This window comes from Fusarium musae, chromosome 9, assembly GCF_019915245.1.
Source record: "Fusarium musae strain F31 chromosome 9, whole genome shotgun sequence".
NCBI lineage: Eukaryota > Fungi > Ascomycota > Sordariomycetes > Hypocreales > Nectriaceae > Fusarium > Fusarium musae.
This window is the reverse complement of record NC_058395.1, coordinates 1,276,848-1,298,667: the sequence shown is the minus strand read 5'-3', so window position 1 is coordinate 1,298,667 and position 21,820 is coordinate 1,276,848. Positions and strand designations below refer to the sequence as shown.

Sequence of the window (21,820 nt, the reverse complement as noted above, 5' to 3'; positions counted from 1 at the left end):
CAGACAAGAAATCCAGGAACTTAGCATCAGTGCACAACACCTTCGACGCCGCCGAGGAAGCGTCTCACACGGTTGATTTCGAGCTCCTCGTGTTCGCTTTCAACGGCTTTCAGTAGACCGTCAATGACAGCGTCAACCTCGTCTTCTTGGACTCCCGTGCACAACGCCACTACACGGCGGTACTTGACTTCGACATCGCGGCTCCGTCCTTTTAGGGCGGCGACCATCTTTCGAGTCATATCACGACGTCCCTCGACGGCACGAATACGGGCACGTAGAACTGCTGCTGAGGGCAGGAGGCCCTCACCGCCGAAACCACTTCCCGAGGTATCATCAGCGGCTTCAAGCATAGCAGACAGCTCTGTTTCCCATGAAGATGAGGGGTTGGGCTGTGATGCTCTAGATTGTTCTTGCATGAGACGGACTTGCTCGTCCTCACGTGCGTGTGACAGATTCGCGACCTTTTGCCGAGCTAATTGTTGCTTCTTAAGCGTCGCGGTCAGGTGTTCAAAAGTTCGTCGGGCTTCGCCAAGTTGTGTTGACGTAGTGCGGAGAGTGGTATGAAGGGTGTCGAGAGAAGCTTGTTTGGCTTTCATCTCGGTTTGGAAAGCTGAGCCTGTTTCTGATAATAGGTGGGAGATGGCTGTTCGTGTCAGCAATGAACCGATGAATTCTCGAGGTGTGATCAACTTACATGCTACTATCTCGTCACTGCTCTCACGACTGCGTTGATTTGTCCCTGTCGCACCATTCTTATCCACATTGATTTCGCCGTTCGTCTTGTCCTCAACATTCTCACTGCCGATGCCAAAGTCAAGGGGGCGTAGACCAACACGGTTAGCGATATTCGGATCGGCGCCGACCTCTAAGAGTTGTGAAATAATACTGCGGTTTCCGATTCGAGATGCAATGTTCAGAGCCGTGTCGCCAACACTATCTTGAGCATTGACTATCTCGCTCATGAAGCGGGCGATTCCCATTTTTGGGTTGGCCGACTGTGAGGCGCTGGGCCCATTCCCGTTGGTAGCCTGGCTATTAGGTGCGCTACCTTGCCTTACAACCCACTCCAGAAGGCTTTCGAGATAATATCGGCTTGCAGCGTTGCGTCCCTTCACAGCGCTCGTTACCGCAATGTGATGAAGAACCGTCCGTCCCTTGTGGTCCCGTGCCTCTATGGTGCTGCCCAAAACCTCTAGGAGGTCAGGAAACGAGTTATGATCCTGTGAATTTGTGACTAAACATGCCCTCATCAGGGCTGTTTCGCCGGAAGCATTTACGCGGGAAGGGGAAGCGCCAGCAGCGATGAGAGCACGGAGCAGAGGCATGCGGGCGAGTGTAGCAGCCCAGTGGAGAGCAGTATGGCTTTGCAAGTCGATGGGCATATCCAATTCCTTTGGGGTGTAACTTCGAAGCATATCATGCTTCGTAGGATCGGTCCCAGGAGCTTCCAAAAACAAGCTCATCAGCATGTTTCGTTTCATCTCAACCTCGGGGGACATCTCGTAAGGGAGAGGCGCCAGGGGCCCACTACCCTCGTCCACTGGCGAGCCATCCTGCATAGTATTTTGAGTGTAGATAAAAGACTCGTTTGGTTCCGTTGGTGATCCAGGGAAGGCCGCTGCATACATGTCCATATTTTGCCCATATCCGCTAAAGCTATCGCCTGGCGTCATGGCCACTCGTTGGCGTTTCCGGGGGGGCTCTGTCTCGTTCATCTGGACTGAGTTGTTAATCTGTTGCGTCGAGTATGCTGAATCAACTTGTTGTCCATAATCTGAGGCAAAGCTCTGTTGAGAGTTGCTTGGGAAATCATCTCCGTTCTGCATGGATGCTTGGCGGCTAAAAGAGGGTGCTCTCGAAGGGCCATTGCGGCTTCGAGGGCCTGGTGAATCGAAGCGAGCTTTGCTGATGGCGGCGACGGCATGTGAGGCAGTAGTCGAGATGTTCTTGAAAAATGTCCCACTAAGGCCATTAGGCCTTCCATCCGTACTTTGATTATACAACCGTTTCCTCTGTGCGGCCATAGCTTGTTCCTTTGTTGGTGTATTGAAATCGCCTCGACCTGCAACACCTCCATCTTGGCCCATGTCGTAGGTCAGGAGTGGTCGCAAAAGCTCCTCGACGCCGTATTGACGACAAACTTGGACACCTCGATCGAATTTTATCCAAGTGCCTTGATATTTTCCATAACCGCCTTGAACCTTTTCGTGCTCGCCCGTCTGGATTTCTTTCTCGAGAATCTTGGTGCGCTTCCCCTTATCTACGCCGGCGACTTTGAGGATCTGGGTGGCATTGAGCCATGAGTCGTTGCGACGGCGCATCACGGCGACATTGTTGACCTCCATCTCGTATACATCCACGCCAGAATACGATGCCTATATCAGACCATTGTTAACAGAGGGAGAGTAGTAAAGTTTTTGGACATTGCATACCGAGTAAATGGTAGCACCTTCAGAGTCACCATTATAACCTCTGAAGGAATTACCCACACCAGATTGCGATTGTTGGCTCATGCTGAATGATTGTTGAGATGATTGCGATGCTGACGGCATCTCGTATTACAGGGTAATTACTCGCAGCGTGATATTATCACTTTCTCGACTGGGAAGGTTTTTTGAGGCTGTTTGATAAAGAGCGTAATAGCATCACAGCGCCAACCAGTACCACAAGAAAGAGCAAGTCGAAAGGGTATGTACAGCCAGCAGGGAAACGCGCAGGTTTGAAACAAGAGGTCGATATGGCCGGGCAGTATAATAGGATACAGTGTTTTGAAAGTGCCGTACGAGGCTAAAGGTGGTTATCCGGGCTCACTCATGCGCTTCGTGGTCGGAGTTTCAGTCTTTTTGTGCGCCTAAAAACTGGGTGGTTGCAGAATGAAGATGGAGTTGAGACGAAATGAGTAGCTCAAGATAGTGCAGTGGGCGGGCCAGGGCGGAGTTGTGCAAGTGATTGGAAGTGAGTTACAGGTGAACCGGCCCAGGGTCTCAGGTACCTGGAAGATGCCCCAGAGACGAGAGGGGAGTGCGCTGACAACCAATGCTTTAGCGGGTTCTGCGTAATGAGCCGCCTGTAGCTCAGTTGGCCCGGTGAAAGACCTCCACTATAGCTGCTTTCAATTAAGTTCGTGTAGGAGACGGGAACGAGGTGAGGATGAAAGCAAAGAAGTGATCAAGGTTGCAGGTGTCGGGTGTTTGCAGAGGAGAGTTGCCTGGATGATGCTAATGCAGGTAACTTCTGCACCTGATAAAGAGGGATAAATTGGCTTTGGTGGAGGCAATTAATTGATGTACCATCGTCAACCGTACTAAGCTTATGCACGTCAAAGTGACTTGTTAGGTTGTGCTCACTTGCAGCAAGTTCCCGATCCCTCGGCTGATGAGCGTGAACGGGAACGGGAAGAGCAAAAAAAAGATGCGTTCAATTAATCGAGACGTGTCCGTTTCGTGCTTGGTCGCGCCCTTGGACGTGTCTCGCGCGTAAAGCGCGTAAAGACCGTGAAATGCACGAGCCAAGCCTCGTGAAGGTCGATGTACTCATCTTGAGGCCCGCTAACTTTGCAACTTGGCCTGTTGCAGTGGCCTGGCCATGCCATGCCTTTGTTGTTCGCAACCACCTCAGGCCATTGGCTGCTAAAGAATTGTGCAAGTACACGAAGCTTATGGCCATTAATTCTCAGGCCACGCGCGGATTGTCAAGGCCACTAATGTAACCACTTGTTGAACTTGGCCACTCTTTGTTTCATGCATAACACAACAGATACTTCCTTGGCTGTGAATTGCATAGATCTCCCAGTTCCATTCGCACTGTCAAAACCGAGTTATGCAATGCCATCAATGCCATCAATGACGTGGTGTACATCGTTCAAGCTCTTGGTGCTAGAGCATAAGTATCTCTAGGCGACTTCCTGCCCCTGCCATGGTGATGGTTCACTGACATGACTGAGACACATCGCCTTCTGTCTCCAGTCCATGCCTTTGGAGTAGATCATCGTTGCAGATATCAGATTCAGTTCATTGCCTTTCTATCTGCTATAAACATTCGAGCTCTCCGACGCTTGAACCCACTGCCCGAAGATCTACCGTAGAAACGAAAATTGTACCGTTGTAGATATCCAAATGCATGCTTCGATATCATTTCAAGACCCAATCTTGAACCTTTGCAATTTGCAATTAGAATTCTCTCACATGGCTCCGAGCCTCTCCCGTTGTCTCTCGCTCTTATTACGGTCGTCATAATGCCTCGTCCTCATTTCGTAATTCCCACCTATCTACCTCCTCTTCATCTCTATCGACACATCCTTCGCGAAACATCGTATCTCCCTCCAGCAATACGTCCAGAGGTTACACATCGTATTCGCACACGATTTCGAAGCCATCGAAAATATGATCGCCACCAGAACAGGCACCGCGTCACTGCGGTCAATCTTCTGCGTAAATTGAGAGCAGCAAACAGTGGCAAGCAAACGCTCATGGAAGACTTGATAATGGAGGCATTTGGTAGAACAGGGGCCCGAAGGCGAAGCCTACTTTCGGACTTTATAAAGCTCGAACCTCCCAGTAACTCGGATGCTTTGGAGGCCTTGATCCAAGGAGTTGAAGCGCACGAAAAGTCAACAGAAACGGTCGAGCTTAAAGCAATTAAGTTGCAAGCCGATTCCTCTCCACATAGACCAGCCGAAACAGCGATAGATAGCCAAACCTCGAAGAATCCTCCAAAGGACTCGAACGAAACACCAGGCAATGGAGAAGAACCAAAAGCGAAAGCACCTCTGGTACGAAAAGGACCAAAACCTCTTCAGCCAGCATTCTATGCGAAGTGGGACACTGAGAAGCTCCGAAAGCTCCTCCGCAGCCAGCGGGATTTACAGCAATCAGCAAGACTATCTTGGCCTCATAGAGATATCAAAAGCCTCCAACCCGATTCAAAGGTTCCTAGTCAAACCATCTGGGGGAAACCACCAACCCCCAATATATATCAAGCCAAGCGAGCAAAATTCTGGAAGCGCATTTCAAACAAAACGATGCCACCTCTTGGAAAAGATGAGTGGGATCTTTTAGGTCGACTCAGCAGCGGCGCTCAGCAGGAAGATCAGTGGAAAGTCCCGGAAAGACGGCCTGTTGCGAAGCCCTCGCACGGTAGTACTACGAAGTCTGATACTTGGGATTGGGAGGGCTATGCTTCTCGGCCCGCCTCTCAGGTTGAGCGTCAGAGTCCGCTTTCCGTCTATGGTTTGGTTGGGCGGAATAGGGAAAAGCATCCATATCAGCCAAGGTTAAATCATCAGGAGTATTCGCCCAGATGGTTTAGGCGTGCTTATCAACGAGTCTGGCAGTTCACCCCGAAGATGGATCCAGATTCGAAGCCAGACAAGCTCAAGTTCATATGGGGTGCTTTGACAACCCCCGCGGTCCCCCCTACAAGAGCGCAACTGGCTATTTTCGAGGGCGTCGATAGCAAGGGTAAAAAGCCAAACCCCCCCTCCCGATCTCAACGAGCGCCATATTCACAATCAAGGACTGCGGCCAACCCTCTTGAGACGCAGAAGTCATAGACATCACATTTCATATGGCCTCCGTGCTCAGTGAACATTTGACTGTTTTGTTTTCCATTATGTCTATGAATCCATTAAATTGGCCAGTTTGTTCAGGCCCTCGCCATCTACACGCATACCGACCCAATCGTTCATAGCGTATGCACCAATGCTCTCGTAGAACTTGATGCTGGGCTCGTTCCACTTGAGAACTACCCAATCAAGCCGAGCGCCATCAATGGCAAGGACTTGCTTAGCCAGAGTGCTCAACAGTTTCTTGCCGTATCCCTTGCCACGTGCCGATTCGCGCACGTATAGGTCCTCTAGGTAGATACCAGCACGCGAGCGCCATGTGCTGTAGTTGTAGAAGTACAATGCCATGCCAGCGGCTTCACCTTCGGGGGTAAAGAGGAGAAGGCAACGAGCGGGCTTCGTTGGTGATATAGGTTCGGTGGCTGGGATAATGGAGGCGTCGACATTAGGGGAGTCGGAGGGTGCGAACGCGACTGTGGCCTGGATGCTTTCAACGGTCGCCTTGTTCGCATCAGGCTCCTTCTCGTAATCGGCGAGCTCCTGGATGAGCTGGAGAATTGTGGGAGCATCTTCAGAGAGCTTAAGTTAGCACCATGACGACTCTCTAGAGGCATTGGATTGGATGTTGGAGCTTACCCTCCCTTCGGGCATGTCGAATTGTGGCCATTGTAAACGTATGATAGTTGACAACTGTACAAGAGCTCCAAGATACCCTCTACAGAGAATTATATTTATACTTCAATCGATCAGAAGAGCTGAAAACTGTAGAAAGTTTGGTTGACTTGGGCGCAGTTGACGCCTTGTTAGTGGAGTTTTGTTTTACGTGAAGGGCGTGTGCAAGGAGGGGCAGTAGTAGAAGCTGTGCGGAATTGGGATTAGCGACAGATACCACTCGCTGGTGTAAGTCAATCTTCTATCCACCTGCATCCTTTGTTACCACTCTGTAGAGGCAGATACCTAGTGTTGAAGAGTTCTCATCTGATATTCGTAGATGCTTCCAGAAATCATACGGAGTACTACTTCTTTGGATTCCAGAGTCATGGAATTGGCATGACCCCATTGTCTATGGACAGCATCCATTCCAATACGATAATGCAGAAGGTAACTACGAAGAGTTAAAAGCAATACCGCCGAACCTCCCCGTTTCCTTTAGACACTCTTGACTTGTACATGAACATATCGAAATGGAGGATGTTGTTTTTGAGGACTGACCCATCAGAAACAAAATTCAGAGTCAGATTCAAGACCGAATCACCAACAGAGTAATGGACAAATAGTCTGCTAACCAAGGTAGAAAGCTCTTTGATTCATTCGTGATTCATCAACATTATGCAAAATGATTAACTAGGTGGGGTATGTATCTAACTTTTGTGAACCAGCCACATGTGCAACTCTATCTACAGCAAATATCTGTATGTCGGCGCATTATCGCCCAGCTCGGCCTTCTCCTCGTTGGTGAGTTCGGTCTGCGGTGGGTGCGCATCTCTGTGCTTGTTCTCGTATGTTATCACTGCAGCGTATGAGAGACATGCAATGATCGACACGATAGTAAAGGCAATGCAGATGGAATAACCCGGGATAAATTTCGGTGCATCCTTGGCCAAGAAGGCATACACGGCGATGATACCACCAATGTTTCCGAAGCCAACTTGCCATGCGCTGCCGATGCTTCTTCTCTTGTGGCCTCCGAGATTCATGTTGAACCAGCAAACAATAATGGGCATAGCGGTGTATGCACCCATGGTGACGAGAAATAGAGCGCCATACTGAACGGAGTGGTTGTCGTGGACGGCTAGAAGAATTGCGAAACCGGTGATGGCAACGAGAATGGCAAAAATGGCGAATGAGGCTCGGTGTCGAAGCCTGTCTGACGCAAACGCGATAGCAAGCGAGAAACCAAAAGCAGCAGCCCACGGAGGAACGCTGTAAAGCTGCGTCTGGATGGGACTGTATCCGTATGTTTTGATGATGCCAGGTGCAAAGTATGCATAGCCGTAAGCGGGCACAATGAGACCGAAGTACATGAAGCCACCAATGATGATCTTGTAGTCCTTGAGCACGTTGAGCGCATCGGCAAAGGTCGTCTTGCGCTCGGCGCCGGCATGGCCCTGGTCGATGCGCAGTCTTGCTGTGACGTAGTGCTTCTCTTCGCTGGTCAGCCACTTGGCCTGCTCAGGGAAATCGGGGAGCAGGAAGTAGAAGAAGAAGCTAACGAGAACAGTAAGACCGCCCTCGAGGATGAAGATCCAGCGCCAACCGGCGTAGCCACGCATACCGCTCATCTTTCCGATGGCTGCAGCGAGGAGACCGCCGAATGCGCCGGCGAGAGTGGTGCTGTTGAAGAAGAAAGAGTAGCGACGCTGGGCCTCGTGTCGGCGATACCACATGCCGATCAGGTAGAAAGCTGCGCGTCGTGTAAGTCATATGCGGTATACCACGGTGCGCTAGATCAACTTACCACCGGGAAACATGCCCGTCTCAAAAAGACCCAGGAAGAAACGAGTCGCAATAAGACCGCTATAGTTCTGAACCAGACCCTGGAGGAGAGTAGTGAGGCCGAAGAAGAACATGTTCAAGCTGAGCCAGACGTGGGGCTTGAAGCGCTTGAGAAGAATGTTGGAGGGGATCTCAAAGAGGACGTATGGCACGAAGAAGACGACGAGGGCGGTATTGTATTCTGTCTTTTCGAGGCCGAGTTCTTCGGACAGGCCAAAAACGTCGGCATTGGCGATGTTTACACGATCTGTAAGCCATGGTGTTAGCCGGTTATTTATGCGACGCGACACGGTAAGAGTTTACGAACCCAGGAAAGCGAGCAGATACATGATACACAAGAAAGGAATGACATGGAGATCAATCTTGATCATGAGCTTGGTATCAGTGGTACTCGACGGGCAAACCACCGTAGCATCGTCTGTGTGGACGGCATCGTGAACGTGGGAACGCTCAGGGTCGAAGGAAACGGGGGACTCGTTGCCTTCTTCTTTTTCTGTGTGGTTGAGAGCCATTGCTGCTAGTAAATGTATAGTTACTGACTCTGTCAGAGGAGAAGGAGAAAATTAGAGTGCTCTGCAGATCCTCAAACATGGAAATGGGTTGCGGGCCGGCACTTATAAAGAAACCTGAGAATGTCTCGGAGCAAGTCCGCCTTTTTAAACTAAACCCTGGGTAACACGACGAGTCACACCCTCTTCTCTCAAGTGCTGTAAGGCAAAATATCACCATACCCCAACCAGTCAAAGATGATCAAATTCTCAATCCTACTCTGTACAGTGGATCGTTGCATTGCAACTAGAGAGACCCAGCCGAGGTCGGGGTAAAGAATTGCAAAGGGGGGAGATGTCTATCACGACGCTTAAGCAGAGCAGATCCACAAACTCCATGCGGATGGGGGTTAGATCACCCCGCAGGGAGACAAGGAGTTCGCCGGGGCCGTGTCATTTACTGTAGCAGGCTCTTGATTTACATACGGCCGAGTTGCGGAGCGAGAAGTCTAATGGGATTGTTCGTTAATCCCGACAGTGGAGGAGCAATTGGACCGATGTCGCTTCTTCATTCCAATATCGGAGATAATCTGTCTGTCTCTCGCCTGACAAATGTACGCACGTTATCAATTGCTTTCATCTGAGCATCCATGATTCACGTAAGACAAAGAATGCTCGGGCTTTGATCTGAAGTTGGAAAAACTTGGCTCTGATACGCCACAGCCGAGGAGCCGTGATTTGATGGTGGCGGCTCTGCAGTCTTGGTTGGAGAACAGGGGGGCCCCATTACAAACAGCTAGAAAACCTAATGACGATCGTTGGGGTTAGTCTAACAGAAGCTGGAAAGTTACATACTGTAACATGCGGCAAAACTCTATGAGAATAATCAGTCGAGTCTTCGCTTTTCGGCACGGGCGATTCCTTCGCTCTCATATCCAAAAGTGCTTTCATTACCAAGAAGATCTTGATGGATCCTCACGACGCAGATAGAGTACTGTAGCAATGCAGGACAAAAGGACCAACAGCAAGCCACAATATGCAACTTTGTTTTGTAATCCATCTGTAGCTCTAGGTCTAGTCAGAGGCTGAAAGAGGAAGCTCAATGTTTCCCCTCACGGACCTAACCCCACGGGGAAGTGCACGAGACAGGACCTCGGGAATATGGTTGGCGAATGGCGACTCTTTGCATTACTTCTCGATAATGTGCTAGGCTGCTTCCGATCTTGATGCTTTGGGGTTTCGACGGAGGTGTTCCGCCCTTTTTCTCCGCATCGCATCGTATTGTTTGATGGCTTTCCCGCTGTTGGGGATCCCGCCGGAACGTTGCTCCCGGGCAACAAAAGAGCTTGTAAAGTGGAATAGATAGGTACTGTAGTTATTTCTTTTGAGATTGTCATGTTTTTGACTTCTACCATGATTGCAAGTGTCTGATGGAGGTATTGAAACTTGCATTCAACCCTACCACGCACGGCAGTTCTCAAGGCTCTGTCCGCGGAAAGTCCGTCGCATACAGTATATACGTACGTACCATCAACCAAAATTGGTAATGATCTTCTACTTCCTCTTCAAAATAAAACCTAGGCATTGTAACAGAACAATATGGACAAGACATTCTTTCTTTTCAGTTGCTGTCGGTTTCCTTAGGAGTTTGCTCGTTAGAAACGTCGGGACTCATTGGTTCGGAGTTGAGGATAACCCCCACTGAGGGTCGCCGGAGTTGAGCAGCTCTGACGACCTCAGCTCCGGCAGAAATGACGAAAGAGTACCTAGGTAGGGTAGGCAGCGGAAAGCAGCATCACCCGTCTCCAAGTGAACAAAACATATATAATTCCTTGACAACAAAATTCAATTGTTATAAGAACCTAGAATAGACACTTCAAGCTTGTTTTTCTTGTACCCAAACAAAGAATCATGGTGTCAGGGCACAACGATTACGGCCACGGTTATGCCGCTACCGAAGTTAGACATCATGAATGGCGAACGGCCGAGAATAGCAGCCCGCATCTTATCCCAAAGCTACAAGCCATTGTCAAAGTCAACCCAAAGATCAATCTCCTCGACGTTGGTGCCGGTTCCGGTACGATCTCTGCTTCTTTAGCAAAGTATATGCCTGAAGGTGAAGTTACTGCCACCGACATATCCGATGAGATCCTTGCTCGAGCCAAGGAGTACGCCCAATCCCAGGGCGTCTCCAACATTAAGTTTCAGCAAGCCAACGTGTACAAGCTTCCTTTCTCAGACGCGGCATTTGATGTTACCCATGCGCATCAGGTCCTCTGTCACTTGGATGCACCGGTAGATGCCATCCGGGAAATGCTCCGAGTTACTAAACCAGGGGGCACACTTTCTCTTCGCGAGAGTGACATGCGCATGTGGTGCATCTGGCCTGAACTTCCAGCCCTCCTCAAGTTCCATGAGCTTCAGGTCAAGAATATTGCTGGCAAGGGTGGACAAGACAAGGGAGGTCGTCAGCTTCTCTCATGGGCCCTGAAGGCTGGGGCTTCCCGTCAAGATATTACCTTGAGCTTTGGGACGTGGTGCTACAGTGCACCCGAAGGCAAGAAAGCATGGGGTAAGTCAGAAATTGGTCGACATACTGAACAATTGTACTGATGTACTACAGGATCAGCCATGAAGGATCGCTCGCTGACTGGCTTCGCGCGCGACAAGGCTATTGAGATGGGCAATGCGACTGGTGATGAGTTGGATGAGATGGCAAAGGCGTGGGAGGAGTGGATTGAAATAGATGACGCTTCGCTAGGTATCATGAATGGCGAGGCATTGATCACCAAGAAATGAAGAAGAAGACGGGTTGAAGACCTTGTAGCAATTATAGAACTAAAGTCATCGACTGAATGAACACGCGCCATTTTGAAACACCATATCTGTAGCCGCCGTCCTGTGCTCTACTCCTGCACTGCCATCGCTAAATCCCAATGCTTGTAATTACAACACCAAAATTGCATATTTTTCGAGTCCTTTCTTCCCAACAGACTTGACGATCTTGCAGATAGGTGCCCACGCTCCAAGTATTGCCGTGATGCCAGTGCAAAGAATCATTGGACCGTACTTAGTCGCATACCCCAGACTATCACCACTTGCCAACGAACTCCCTGCTGAGATGAGCGCACCACTGAGAGGCCCGGCAACAATGAAGCCCAGCCCACGACCTCCGAGTAGCATACCAAATACCAAGGATGTATCGATCGACTCGTTCGTCCCCTTGACTTCTTGCAAAGCTCCTGACCATGTCGCACTGAACCCACCAGCAAAGAAGCCATACAGAATCACAAAGACCACCATAGTGCTTATATGACGGCCCAAGCCCCATAGGAGGAACACCGGAAGTGCACTTCCCAAAGAGGAGACAAGAATGTTTTTGGCACCAGAGATCTTATCGCCTAGCATACCATGGATGAGAGATCCAGGCACAGAGGCAAGCGAGAAGAGCGCCAGCAAGATCGGTCCTGTGACAGAGGGAAGCCCAATCGCGGTGGCATAACTAGCCAAGTATGTGCTTGGCATCAGATATCCCAATGACTGAATAATTATGCCGAACTGAAGCATCCAGAATGAAGCGTATCCGAAGAAAGCAAAGCTGATAGGACGCGGCCTTGAGTCACGGCTGATCTCTACTCGAGGCTTCAGAAAGAAGAGTGTTGGTAGAGTCATAGCCATTGATGCCACTGTCCAAGATAGCAAGGTTGCTTTGAGTCCGAATCGCTGGAGTAAGACGTTAAAAAGAAACGGCATGGCGACGCCAACGCTTGATTTGCCAGCCCACATAACTCCATAGGCAAACCCTTTCCGCTCGACAAACCATTCGTCCATGTAGAGGGAGATTGGGCTGAAGAGCAAGCTGCATCCGATAGCATACAGAACACCCTGGGTGGCAATGAGACCAGCAACATTGCCTACAAAGGCTGAAGCCGTTAAGCTGATTATGGTGATAGCCAAACCGATAGGACCGCACCACTTTCGAAGACGCGGAAAGCGATTTAGAACGATGAATGCCACAGGCATCATGAGATACATGATTCCTGTCTGAGATGCACCAATGGACGCGATGGCACTCGAGGAGGCTTTGAGATTGGCATGAGCGGTGTAGTACTCTTGAAAGATTCCAAATGAGACAGAGTATCCTAGGAGTCAGTTAAATGTGTATCGAAGCGCTGGAACGTTAAGTACTAACCCCATATAGGTGCTTGGGCAATTGTACAACAAGCCAGAGCTGTATAAGCCCCTCGACCTCGATCTGTCGGTGGAAGAGCATCGATTGATGGGATTTCTGTCTCATCGTCATCAGTTGGGCGAATACTCGCCAACTCAATAGAAGTTGTAGTCGTCATGATTAATCTGTATATTCATTGGAGATTTTCGACATCTCTGTCAACCCTCACGATATATATAACACAAGGGAGAAAAATGAGTCAATTCCTTAGATCTCGGTGAAGAGACTTATTTCCTCTTTGGGAAGCTCAAGTGTATTTATAGCAAATGAAGTCATGGTTCATGATTACTATGCCAAGTCTAGCCAATTGGACTCACCATGGTTCCGACATCGCAACTACGGGATCGATTTGTGATAAGGGGAACAACTACATCGATTATCTTCCTGATGAAAACTAGTATATGTAGTTTTAGAAGAAAGAAGGAAGGAAGGAAGGTCATGTTAGAAACGACACGATCTGGCACATAAGTCGCAATGATGTCTGGGGCCCTTGAAAATTTCAAATAATACCTCCAGGTATTTGAAAAAATTTCCGGACTCCAGAGCCTGAGATTGATTATCTAGAAACTTTTTAAGGTGGAATTTCCGCGACTCAAACATGAAAATGGAGACCTGGTCCCATTTGACTAGATAGGAATTTGAAAAACTTCGCTCAGGCTCATGACAAGTTTCCATGCAAGCACCTTATCATTCTGAGTTATTATCTATTAGATCATATGGCAGCAGTAGGAGCACGTGTTGCGATTATGGTAAGATGGATGCAGATGAATTGATCAACTTCGCGCTATGAAAATTTCCCTAAACTTCAACACCATCCACCATGCCTGATACAACGCTCCCAGCCGTACAAACACCAACTATAGATACATATAACGCTCCCCAATATGCTATCGTTAAGCACTCCGCAACTTTTACTTCTTAAACAAATTCTAGAAACCACCATTAGGATGGATAAGAACTTTCGTATATCCGTCGATTCGCTTATCAAACTTCTCGTAGGCCACTTCAGCTTCTTCAATATTGATCTCATGCGAGACAACGAAGCTGGGCTTGGCGCGACCAGAAATAATAAGGTCTCGGAGATATCTGTTGTAAGACTTGACATTACATTGGCCAGTGCCGATAGTAAGCCCCTAAGTTAATCTTAGTATCCAGTTGGATTACCCCGAGAGGACTATAAATCATACCTTTTCGAATAACTTGCCGAAGCTAAGACTGATCATACCCTTGGCCGAAGCTTCGTCAGAAGCGCCAGGATCACTAGGGACGTACAGGCCTGGAATACCCAGTCCACCACAAGCTCTGGTCACTCGAATCATGTTTTCCAACACGATATTGGGCTGCTCAGTATCGCCGCTCTTACTGACAGCCTGGTAGCCGACAGCATCAACAGAACGATCAACCTCCTCTCCATCGTTAGCCTTGATGATCATGTCAACAGCATCTCCCTTTGAAAAATCGATGGGCGTGCAGCCAATTTTCTCAGCGGCTTGAAGGCGCTCAGGAACACGGTCAACGACGAATACTTTGGATGCGCCACGAAGAACGGCGGAGTAAGCGGCCATGAGACCGACGGGGCCGGCGCCGAAGACAGCGACGCTCTCGCCTGATCGGAAACCAGAAATTTCAACACCGTGCCATCCGGTGGGGAAGATATCTGCACAATATCAATGAAGAATACAAGATATAGAAGATGGATATGCTTACCCGCCAACAGAATAAAATCAGCTTCATGCTCCTTGCCAGCAGGGAGCTTGAGAGCGTTAAAGTCAGCATAAGGAACTCGGATATACTGAGCCTGTCCTCCTCGATAAGGGCCCATGGCGACATAACCATAAGCACCTCCGGCAAATCCGGGGTTGACACCAGTGCAGAAAGCAGTTCTTCCCTCTTCACAGTTACGGCATCGGCCATCAGCGACGTTGAAGGGCATGACGACTCGATCTCCTTTCTTCAGCAGCGTGACACCTTCGCCAAGCTGTTCAACGATGCCCATGTTCTCATGACCTATAAAGTCAGTAACGAGATGGATTATGTGAGAGTAGGATCGTACCAAAAGTAATGCCAGGTTCTGCTGCTGTTCGGCCTTCATACATGCTATGATTTGTGAGTATTATTTTTTGTGTACATATTGTTCCCCTTACTGCAAGTCGGAGCCACAGATAGCAGCCTGAGCATTTATCAGCCATTGCGATAACTATAGAGAAATTTGACAGTCTTACAGTCGTAACCTTGACAATGACGTCGTCAGGATGCTCCAGCTTAGGGAGTTCTATCTCCTGAACCTTGACCTTGTAAGGGCCTTGGTAGTTGACAGCCTTCATAGTTTGGGTAGTAGTCATGATGAATAGTGATGCAAGAGTATAACTGTAAGCCAACTTGGGAGTAGCAAAGAAGGAAGAAGCATAGTATTTGAGTTTCAAATACACGATTATTTATACCCCGCGTTTCCAAGCATCACAGCCACTTCCTCTTGTCATGATTACCCCAGGTCGGTCGGGACTTGCTCGGGATTCTTACCGTCATCGTCTAATATTCGTTGCCTCTTCGAGATGCCTCGATGGTAGGTCAATGCGGGGAAGCCAAGCCAGAATAAACCTACCGTTCTCGTCAATCTTGGGTAGAAGAACGGCCCCACTCCTTGAGTGGGATGCATACAGTACATACTACATACATCATATCTTCACCCCATTGTTGAGGTTGACAAGCTGTGGGTTCAGAGGGTCTGGTATAAACCCTTGAGCAGTATCAGTCGACGAATGAAGAATCATACATCGTAAATCCATGCACATTTATAATAAATCATTTTCTCTCCCTGTTCAAAGAATAACACATTGTTACACCCACTCAAGTGGTGGATGCACCCATGAGCAGTGGGGAGGACACCAGTCGGCCGAAATGGCCTAATCAAGCGACTAAGAATGCTGACCTGACCTGCAGCCAAACAAGGAAGATCTCCCCGCGGAGCATCTGAACTACACAGATCTTGGTGTAAAATAAACCTCTTTTGCTATTCGGAGAGAAGACCAGCGAGTAAGAATAACTATATAGATAGTCTTCAAAAGGAGTTTCGCTCCCTTTTGTACGTGGCATGACCCGTATCTATAGCATTGCATTGATGTCTCCCTCGAGAGTAGGGAGACCAACCTTTTTTATGCTACATAACACAAGGAAAACAAAAGAATTACTCCAATGCGAAGAAGATAACCAAGGAAAACATCGCAGTTCAAATTTTATTGCTTCAGGCTCAGACTCATCTTTCGCGCATAAGCTTGTTCTATTTGTGACTCGATGCATCACTTACACGGACAAATGCCGACAGAGTGATACAAAACAATCCTTCAACGGATTTCTGGGCCTGAAAGATGGCTGAGACTGGCTGAGATTTGTCTTATACTCTCCGCTGGCAATGGACTGGTCCAGCAGACCGGATCCCTGTGGGTTGGGGCGTAAATGAGAGAGCGTAGGTTAAGAACGTCAGGTTTCCTTTCTATGGTAAATCGGTGTAAGTCACATGGTGTCGGACACCAGTGGAAATCGATAAACCGGAACTAACTGCGCAGTAAATTGCAATAAGTTGTGAGACGCCCACTCTTCAACAACATGCAGCCACCTGCATGTAATCCGACCAAGAAGTCGAATAGAGATCACACTTCAAGATTGAGGCCGAGTGGCTTCTAGAATCTCGAAGACAGAAGCGCTAGCAACGTTACGTAGAAAATTGCTGCTAAGGCATAGCACAACAGGTATAGCTTTCATTGAATGGCGTTCCGGGGTTGGGCAACTCCCTTCAATGTCTCACAACCATGCGATCTCGCATCACGACCACACCGCTTTACATTGTTTGCAACACGAAACATTCAATATAGATATTTAATCATACGTGATATTGCCACAGTTCTTCGCCGGTAACGTTTGCTATTAAGGTCGCTCATGGCTGCATTGTGAGGCGAAATCACTGTGTCAACGGCTGGACAAGGTCACAATAATCACACAATTTGAGAGCATATAATGTTTGATTGCAATGCAATTATCTCATTGAATGTCTAAAGTCCTGCTATGGCAGCTTTTCCCATATTCCTCCATCCAATTAATGCTATTAGTCTAATGAATGTCATGGAGATCGTTGATCATATCCGTCCGTCGTCACGGCGTAGTCGTGGATGAAGAATGGTATCCCAAAAAAGCAGAGTCCAACTCCAAAAGCTTGCGCTTAAAAGGTATTAAAAGATATTGTCGTGAATCGCGAATGAAGAACAAGTGTCGTGAGAATAGTGGCCTCCTACAGGACAGCCTGCATCTCGAGGACAGGAACCTTGAGCTGCTTCTGCTGGCAAGTGACCCGACGGTTGGAGTAGGCCTTGTCACCTCCGGCCTTGTAGTGAGCGTTCTTCCAGGTCTTCTCGGTACACTTGGGAGCGAAGGTTGTGTTGCCCTTGGCCTCGTACCAACCGCCCTCCTTCACGCAGGACCAGTGCTGGAAGATGGCGATGACGCCGGACTTGCGGTTGTACTTGAAGGAAGCAGAGTCGCCCTCGAAGGGAACGTCGCAGTTGTAGTCGGTGTTACCAGTGAAGAAGTCCTTCTTGGCGTCTGTGGACTTGGCTGAGCACTTACCCTCATAACCGACACCGCGGTTCTGAAGGGTGAAGGTGACGGTGGCAGAGTTTGTCTGCTTCGTGGGAGTGTTTTGAGTGTAGACGGCCTCGTACTTGAAGTCCTTGACAGTCCATTCGGTGACCTTGCTGCCCTTGTCCATACAAGTCTCTCGCTTGGTGAGAGTCTGAGGGAGGGCCAGGGCGGAGGTGGCGAGGCAGAGAAGGGTGAAGAATTGCATGTTGGCGATTATTGAGAGGCTACTGAAAAAGTAGTATGAGGTGAGGGAGGAAGAATTGAGAAAGATTTATGACTTGGTTACAAGTCGAGCAGTGAGGAGGTTGGTCTGCGAAAGAGACTAGGTAGACTGCGGGGTGATGAGGATGATCTTTGTCTGTGATGGGAGATGATGATCTTTTGAACCTCGAATACGCAAGCGGACACGGCCTTCTTTATACTTCAACCTAACTCACTTGGTTACCAGTGAATTATGCATATCCGTGAGTCAGATAAGGACCGAATTCACTGCATTCTCAGCACAAGCGTTGAGAATGATGGAGAATATGTCAAGTGACGTACCACAACCACAACTCACCCAAGCCAACCCAAGCCAACCCAACTTACACTTGCTGGGATCTCGTATTCCCGCCGTGGGGCCCATGTCCTCAGCTCGGCAGTCCGGCGGTACGGTTTTGTGCATGCACAGCGCGCCTAAAATAGTAGCTCAGGAAACTAACAAAGCCCAGAACCTCTTCATACAAGGTGATACTATTGCTTTCCTTTGTGCTGCTATTGATTCTTGATTCGCGATATTAGGGGTACGTTGTATTAATCTTGCTGGTCTATGCTACCCTGACGGATGATGCGGGACGGAAAATATAACGTGTTGTCGTAGGCCCCAGGAATGCCATAATCTGTAACGGATCACCCCAAAGTATCACAAGCTTCCACTGAATGCCTGCTGGGATCTTCTGTAAGTCAGCGTTGCAGACCCGCTTCCAGTGGAAGAGTCTAGGGTCCGCATGAAACATTGACGACTGGTGAGCTTTTCTTTATGCTTGTTTGATCACGCTCAAGGATTTTTACAGCTTTATTCAAGTTGAGCTTCTACAATGAGTTAGTTGGACCGTCACCAGCCACCACAAGTATTGACGGCAGACGGGCTAACCGTCGTCAAACAGTTTCCGTGCCGTCAAAGTTCAAGGGTGGCTGGCAGATGCACTAATCTAATGCGAAAATCGAAAGATCACTAACATCCACATGATGGATCATGGTAACTCTCATGGCATATCAGAGTTCTCATGAGGCAATTATCTTGGGAAAACTCTTCAAGCTTGGTCACTAATTAGGTCGGTAAGAATAAAATAGTAACAAAGAATCAGAATTTGCAAGCTTGCGACGAATGATACCGCGTAGCACGGTACACACTCACGATGTATGCATGCAAGTCAAAAAGCAAAGGGCATGATGACACGACAGGCAACAGCACCGAATCCTCGTGGCAAACTCACAAGTTACGCTGTGTGTGTTGGTGTCTTGCCCTGGCAGATTCTCAACTCTCAACTGTCCCTGTCCCAGTCCTTGTCAAAAGCGGGAAAAGCGGAAGAAACCTCAAGAAGCTGGACTGTGCCATGTCTAATTCTAGACCCATGATCCAACCCCATCTCACCAATCTATGATCGGCGAGTCCACCTCTCTGCATAAACGAGAGGAACAACGACGGCCATCGAACGTTTGTACAGGCACGGGGAGAGGCACAGCGACACGCTGGGCCCTGTTACGGTGACCGTCAGGTGGCTTTACTGTTCATCCACCGTCTGCAACGTTTCTGTCAATAATGAATCCAGATGTACACGTTTATTAAGCAAGCGTACCACAGACAATTTCCAGTGACGGCTATCACTTGACTCCAAGAGAGCGGTCTGCGGGCGATTGCCTCGTTGACATTTCACGACGCTACCCGATCCATGGCATTGACCGCTAGAGATCTAACTTAGGCCTGTGGAACCCCAGAAGGCCTCGGCAAGGATCTGGCCTCTCAGCTCATGACTTGCATCCCGCCCCGTCATGCATGGTGTTGCTAAACATATCGACAGGCAAACAAGAATTACTAGGCACCTAGTCCCTGTGGATGTGGGCTTCTGATGTTTACGTGACATCCTTTTTCTCTCTATTCTGCTCGATTGCCGTGTTTGTTCATATCTTGCGAGTTTTTGTCTTTTGAGCGCTCATCTGCCTCGTACGGTCACAGAGCCACGTTTAGAGCATGTGCGACGGCCCGTATCGGTATCCTACCGGCCGCCGACGCCGGAGCCGATTGACGACGGGACATTTGCGATCCCGCTGTCGGAAGTCTGGGACTTTGTTTGTGAGATGATGCGTGGTTTTGTACCATGTCGAGTATTGGTTGGTACTGAGGAATGACGTCCACTGTCTAGGTACCGAATGGTCTTGTGTGAAGGTCGAGGGTGAACCTCGCAGAAGGCGAGGACTTCGTTTCTATGTGAAACCTCCTTATTGTTTGGCTACCTCCTTGATTGCTTCCCTCGTCTACGCCTTGTACTTTGAAGGTCTAGACGTTTGTCAAGCATTTGAGTAGCTCCTATTCCACAAAGAGCCAGTATCTGACCGAGTCTTGAAGTGGTGTATCTTCAGACAGCTTCGTATCCCACTGCAAAAGTGCGGCTCTGTCGTGGATCACAGTGGCTTAAGCCACCGTCGGTGTTCAACAACGCCCATCTGTACCATTTCGGACTTTCACTAACTGCGATGCTACGTTGAACCTTTGCCTCGCCATCTCTCTAGGCGAGTAATGGAAGGCTCGTGCCGTGTTCTCGAAGGCCTTCTTCATTGTCACGGGCGATTCACCGAAGCGATTGGCTCTAGAAGATGGTTACGTACCATTCATTGGCCTTTGAGCAAATAAATCTCAACAGCTTGTAAAGACCCTTTTTTATATGTGACCATTGTATCGCGATCAAGGTAAATGTAGTGACATCACCTGTTTATTGAGAGAACAAACTTATTCGGCAGTCGTTCTCATGCCATTACATGAAGTACACGAACGAAAATTTGGCGTCTGTCGACAATGGACTATGGAAACGGGAACAGCATCATCGGTGTCCCTGTGGCTCATATTCATAGTTATCAGCTTTGATGTACTATGCGAAGGAGTGAAATGAAACATGTTCTGACTCTTAGATGCCTATGCATGAGAGAAAAGAGTTATCCGAGTCGAGCAAAAGCCGAAATAACAATGTTTGCGACTGTATATCGCTAATAGCCGTTACTCAAACCCCTCAAGGAAGACGCTTGCCCGAACGAGTAGCCTGACCAACTTCAGAGTTGGTAGTATCCTCGGCATATCTCTTATACGCAATGATGTATCGTTCATCGGCACTCCAGGTCTCCTTCACACTGTCGCGACTGAGAATTGCATCATACCACTTCTTCCATCTCTTCCAAATCTCTCCATCTTTACCCTCTCCAGATTGCGGGATACCATGGCCGCCCTCCTTGTAGTGATCAATTAAGAACAGGCGCTTCGCCCACGGTGCTAAGCAAATATCCACAAGACTCAGAGTCGAGCCCAGAAACCATGGGCCTTCCGGGTCCATTTCCTCAACGAGCGACTTGATGCGCCCTTTCAGTTCTTCTCTTGCCTCATCAAGGCTGAAAGTCTTGTCGGGAGTGTGCTGTATAAGCTTGTACCAGGAGGGAATGATGCGTGTGCTGATATGATCGATCCAGATACGACATCTTGCCCTCTCATATGGATCGGTAGGAAGAAGTCGAGGCCCATACTTAGACTCGTCCGTGAATGCCTCATCGAGATATTCACAAATGATGTTGCTCTCGAACAGAGGCTTCTGCACCTTACCCTTCGGGTCAACGGGTACTGCAAGAGTAGGGACCAATCCACGGGGATTCATGGCCATAAAGTGAGCCTCTTTCTTGTATGGGTTGATCTCTACATATTGATGAGGAATCTTCTTTTCGTGAATAGTGATCCAAGTCCGTTGGACGAAAGGGCAGAACCAGCCTCCGTAGAGCTTCAGCGGATGCTCTTCAGCATGCTGAGCTGCGAACTTAGCGGCTGCGCCACTCGGTTCTGGAGGCAGAGAAGTGTCGACGTTTGTCATGATGGATCTAGTGTTAATTTTTATGAAACTTAGTTTTCTTGATGAAGTCGAAAGTAGAACTCGCATGAGATAGGGTTCTTGATTGTCTAACGGTGGTGACGGACTGAGGTCGAGGTCATGACGTCGAAGCAAAGGTGGAGTTAAAATCGATGAAATGGTTGGCAGACGACATCTTGTTCAATAATTACGCTGCGCAACCGTCATTAAAATTGCGACATGTATTCCTAGACCTCAAGTCAGTCTTGATATCGCAAGACTTATACATATCGGTAATAAATTATTATAGTGAGCGTTGGCTGACCGT

General features: G+C 48.7%; 9 protein-coding genes across 9 annotated transcripts; 2 read left to right on the top strand and 7 right to left on the bottom strand.

Moving 5' to 3' along the window:
• Nucleotides 1-26: 26 nt before the first annotated feature.
• On the bottom strand, nucleotides 27-2,513 carry J7337_011686 (uncharacterized protein; the record flags this gene model as incomplete). Its single annotated transcript, XM_044829222.1, has 3 exons — nucleotides 27-643; nucleotides 695-2,375; nucleotides 2,433-2,513. 3 exons carry the CDS (start codon nucleotides 2,511-2,513, stop codon nucleotides 27-29), a joined length of 2,379 nt encoding a protein of 792 aa, XP_044675897.1.
• A 1,721-nt stretch (nucleotides 2,514-4,234) lies between these two features.
• Nucleotides 4,235-5,551, top strand: J7337_011685 (uncharacterized protein; the record flags this gene model as incomplete). The annotated part of the gene is made up of 1 exon (XM_044829221.1): nucleotides 4,235-5,551. The coding sequence occupies one exon, from the start codon at nucleotides 4,235-4,237 to the stop codon at nucleotides 5,549-5,551; it is 1,317 nt and encodes a 438-aa protein (XP_044675896.1).
• Nucleotides 5,552-5,614: 63 nt separating this feature from the next.
• Nucleotides 5,615-6,230, bottom strand: J7337_011684 (uncharacterized protein; the record flags this gene model as incomplete). The annotated part of the gene is made up of 2 exons (XM_044829220.1): nucleotides 5,615-6,132; nucleotides 6,200-6,230. The coding sequence occupies 2 exons, from the start codon at nucleotides 6,228-6,230 to the stop codon at nucleotides 5,615-5,617; spliced, it is 549 nt and encodes a 182-aa protein (XP_044675895.1).
• Nucleotides 6,231-6,960: 730 nt separating this feature from the next.
• J7337_011683 (uncharacterized protein) lies at nucleotides 6,961-8,571 on the bottom strand (the record flags this gene model as incomplete). Its single annotated transcript, XM_044829219.1, has 3 exons — nucleotides 6,961-7,967; nucleotides 8,022-8,306; nucleotides 8,367-8,571. The coding sequence occupies 3 exons, from the start codon at nucleotides 8,569-8,571 to the stop codon at nucleotides 6,961-6,963; spliced, it is 1,497 nt and encodes a 498-aa protein (XP_044675894.1).
• Nucleotides 8,572-10,458: 1,887 nt separating this feature from the next.
• Nucleotides 10,459-11,346, top strand: J7337_011682 (uncharacterized protein; the record flags this gene model as incomplete). The annotated part of the gene is made up of 2 exons (XM_044829218.1): nucleotides 10,459-11,119; nucleotides 11,171-11,346. The coding sequence occupies 2 exons, from the start codon at nucleotides 10,459-10,461 to the stop codon at nucleotides 11,344-11,346; spliced, it is 837 nt and encodes a 278-aa protein (XP_044675893.1).
• Nucleotides 11,347-11,493: 147 nt separating this feature from the next.
• Nucleotides 11,494-12,896, bottom strand: J7337_011681 (uncharacterized protein; the record flags this gene model as incomplete). Its single annotated transcript, XM_044829217.1, has 2 exons — nucleotides 11,494-12,689; nucleotides 12,740-12,896. The coding sequence occupies 2 exons, from the start codon at nucleotides 12,894-12,896 to the stop codon at nucleotides 11,494-11,496; spliced, it is 1,353 nt and encodes a 450-aa protein (XP_044675892.1).
• An 811-nt stretch (nucleotides 12,897-13,707) lies between these two features.
• Nucleotides 13,708-15,120, bottom strand: J7337_011680 (uncharacterized protein; the record flags this gene model as incomplete). Its single annotated transcript, XM_044829216.1, has 6 exons — nucleotides 13,708-13,911; nucleotides 13,966-14,435; nucleotides 14,486-14,785; nucleotides 14,832-14,875; nucleotides 14,923-14,948; nucleotides 15,001-15,120. The coding sequence occupies 6 exons, from the start codon at nucleotides 15,118-15,120 to the stop codon at nucleotides 13,708-13,710; spliced, it is 1,164 nt and encodes a 387-aa protein (XP_044675891.1).
• Nucleotides 15,121-17,060: 1,940 nt separating this feature from the next.
• J7337_011679 (uncharacterized protein) lies at nucleotides 17,061-17,615 on the bottom strand (the record flags this gene model as incomplete). The annotated part of the gene is made up of 1 exon (XM_044829215.1): nucleotides 17,061-17,615. One exon carries the CDS (start codon nucleotides 17,613-17,615, stop codon nucleotides 17,061-17,063), a length of 555 nt encoding a protein of 184 aa, XP_044675890.1.
• Nucleotides 17,616-20,673: 3,058 nt separating this feature from the next.
• On the bottom strand, nucleotides 20,674-21,516 carry J7337_011678 (uncharacterized protein; the record flags this gene model as incomplete). The annotated part of the gene is made up of 1 exon (XM_044829214.1): nucleotides 20,674-21,516. One exon carries the CDS (start codon nucleotides 21,514-21,516, stop codon nucleotides 20,674-20,676), a length of 843 nt encoding a protein of 280 aa, XP_044675889.1.
• Nucleotides 21,517-21,820: the final 304 nt, after the last annotated feature.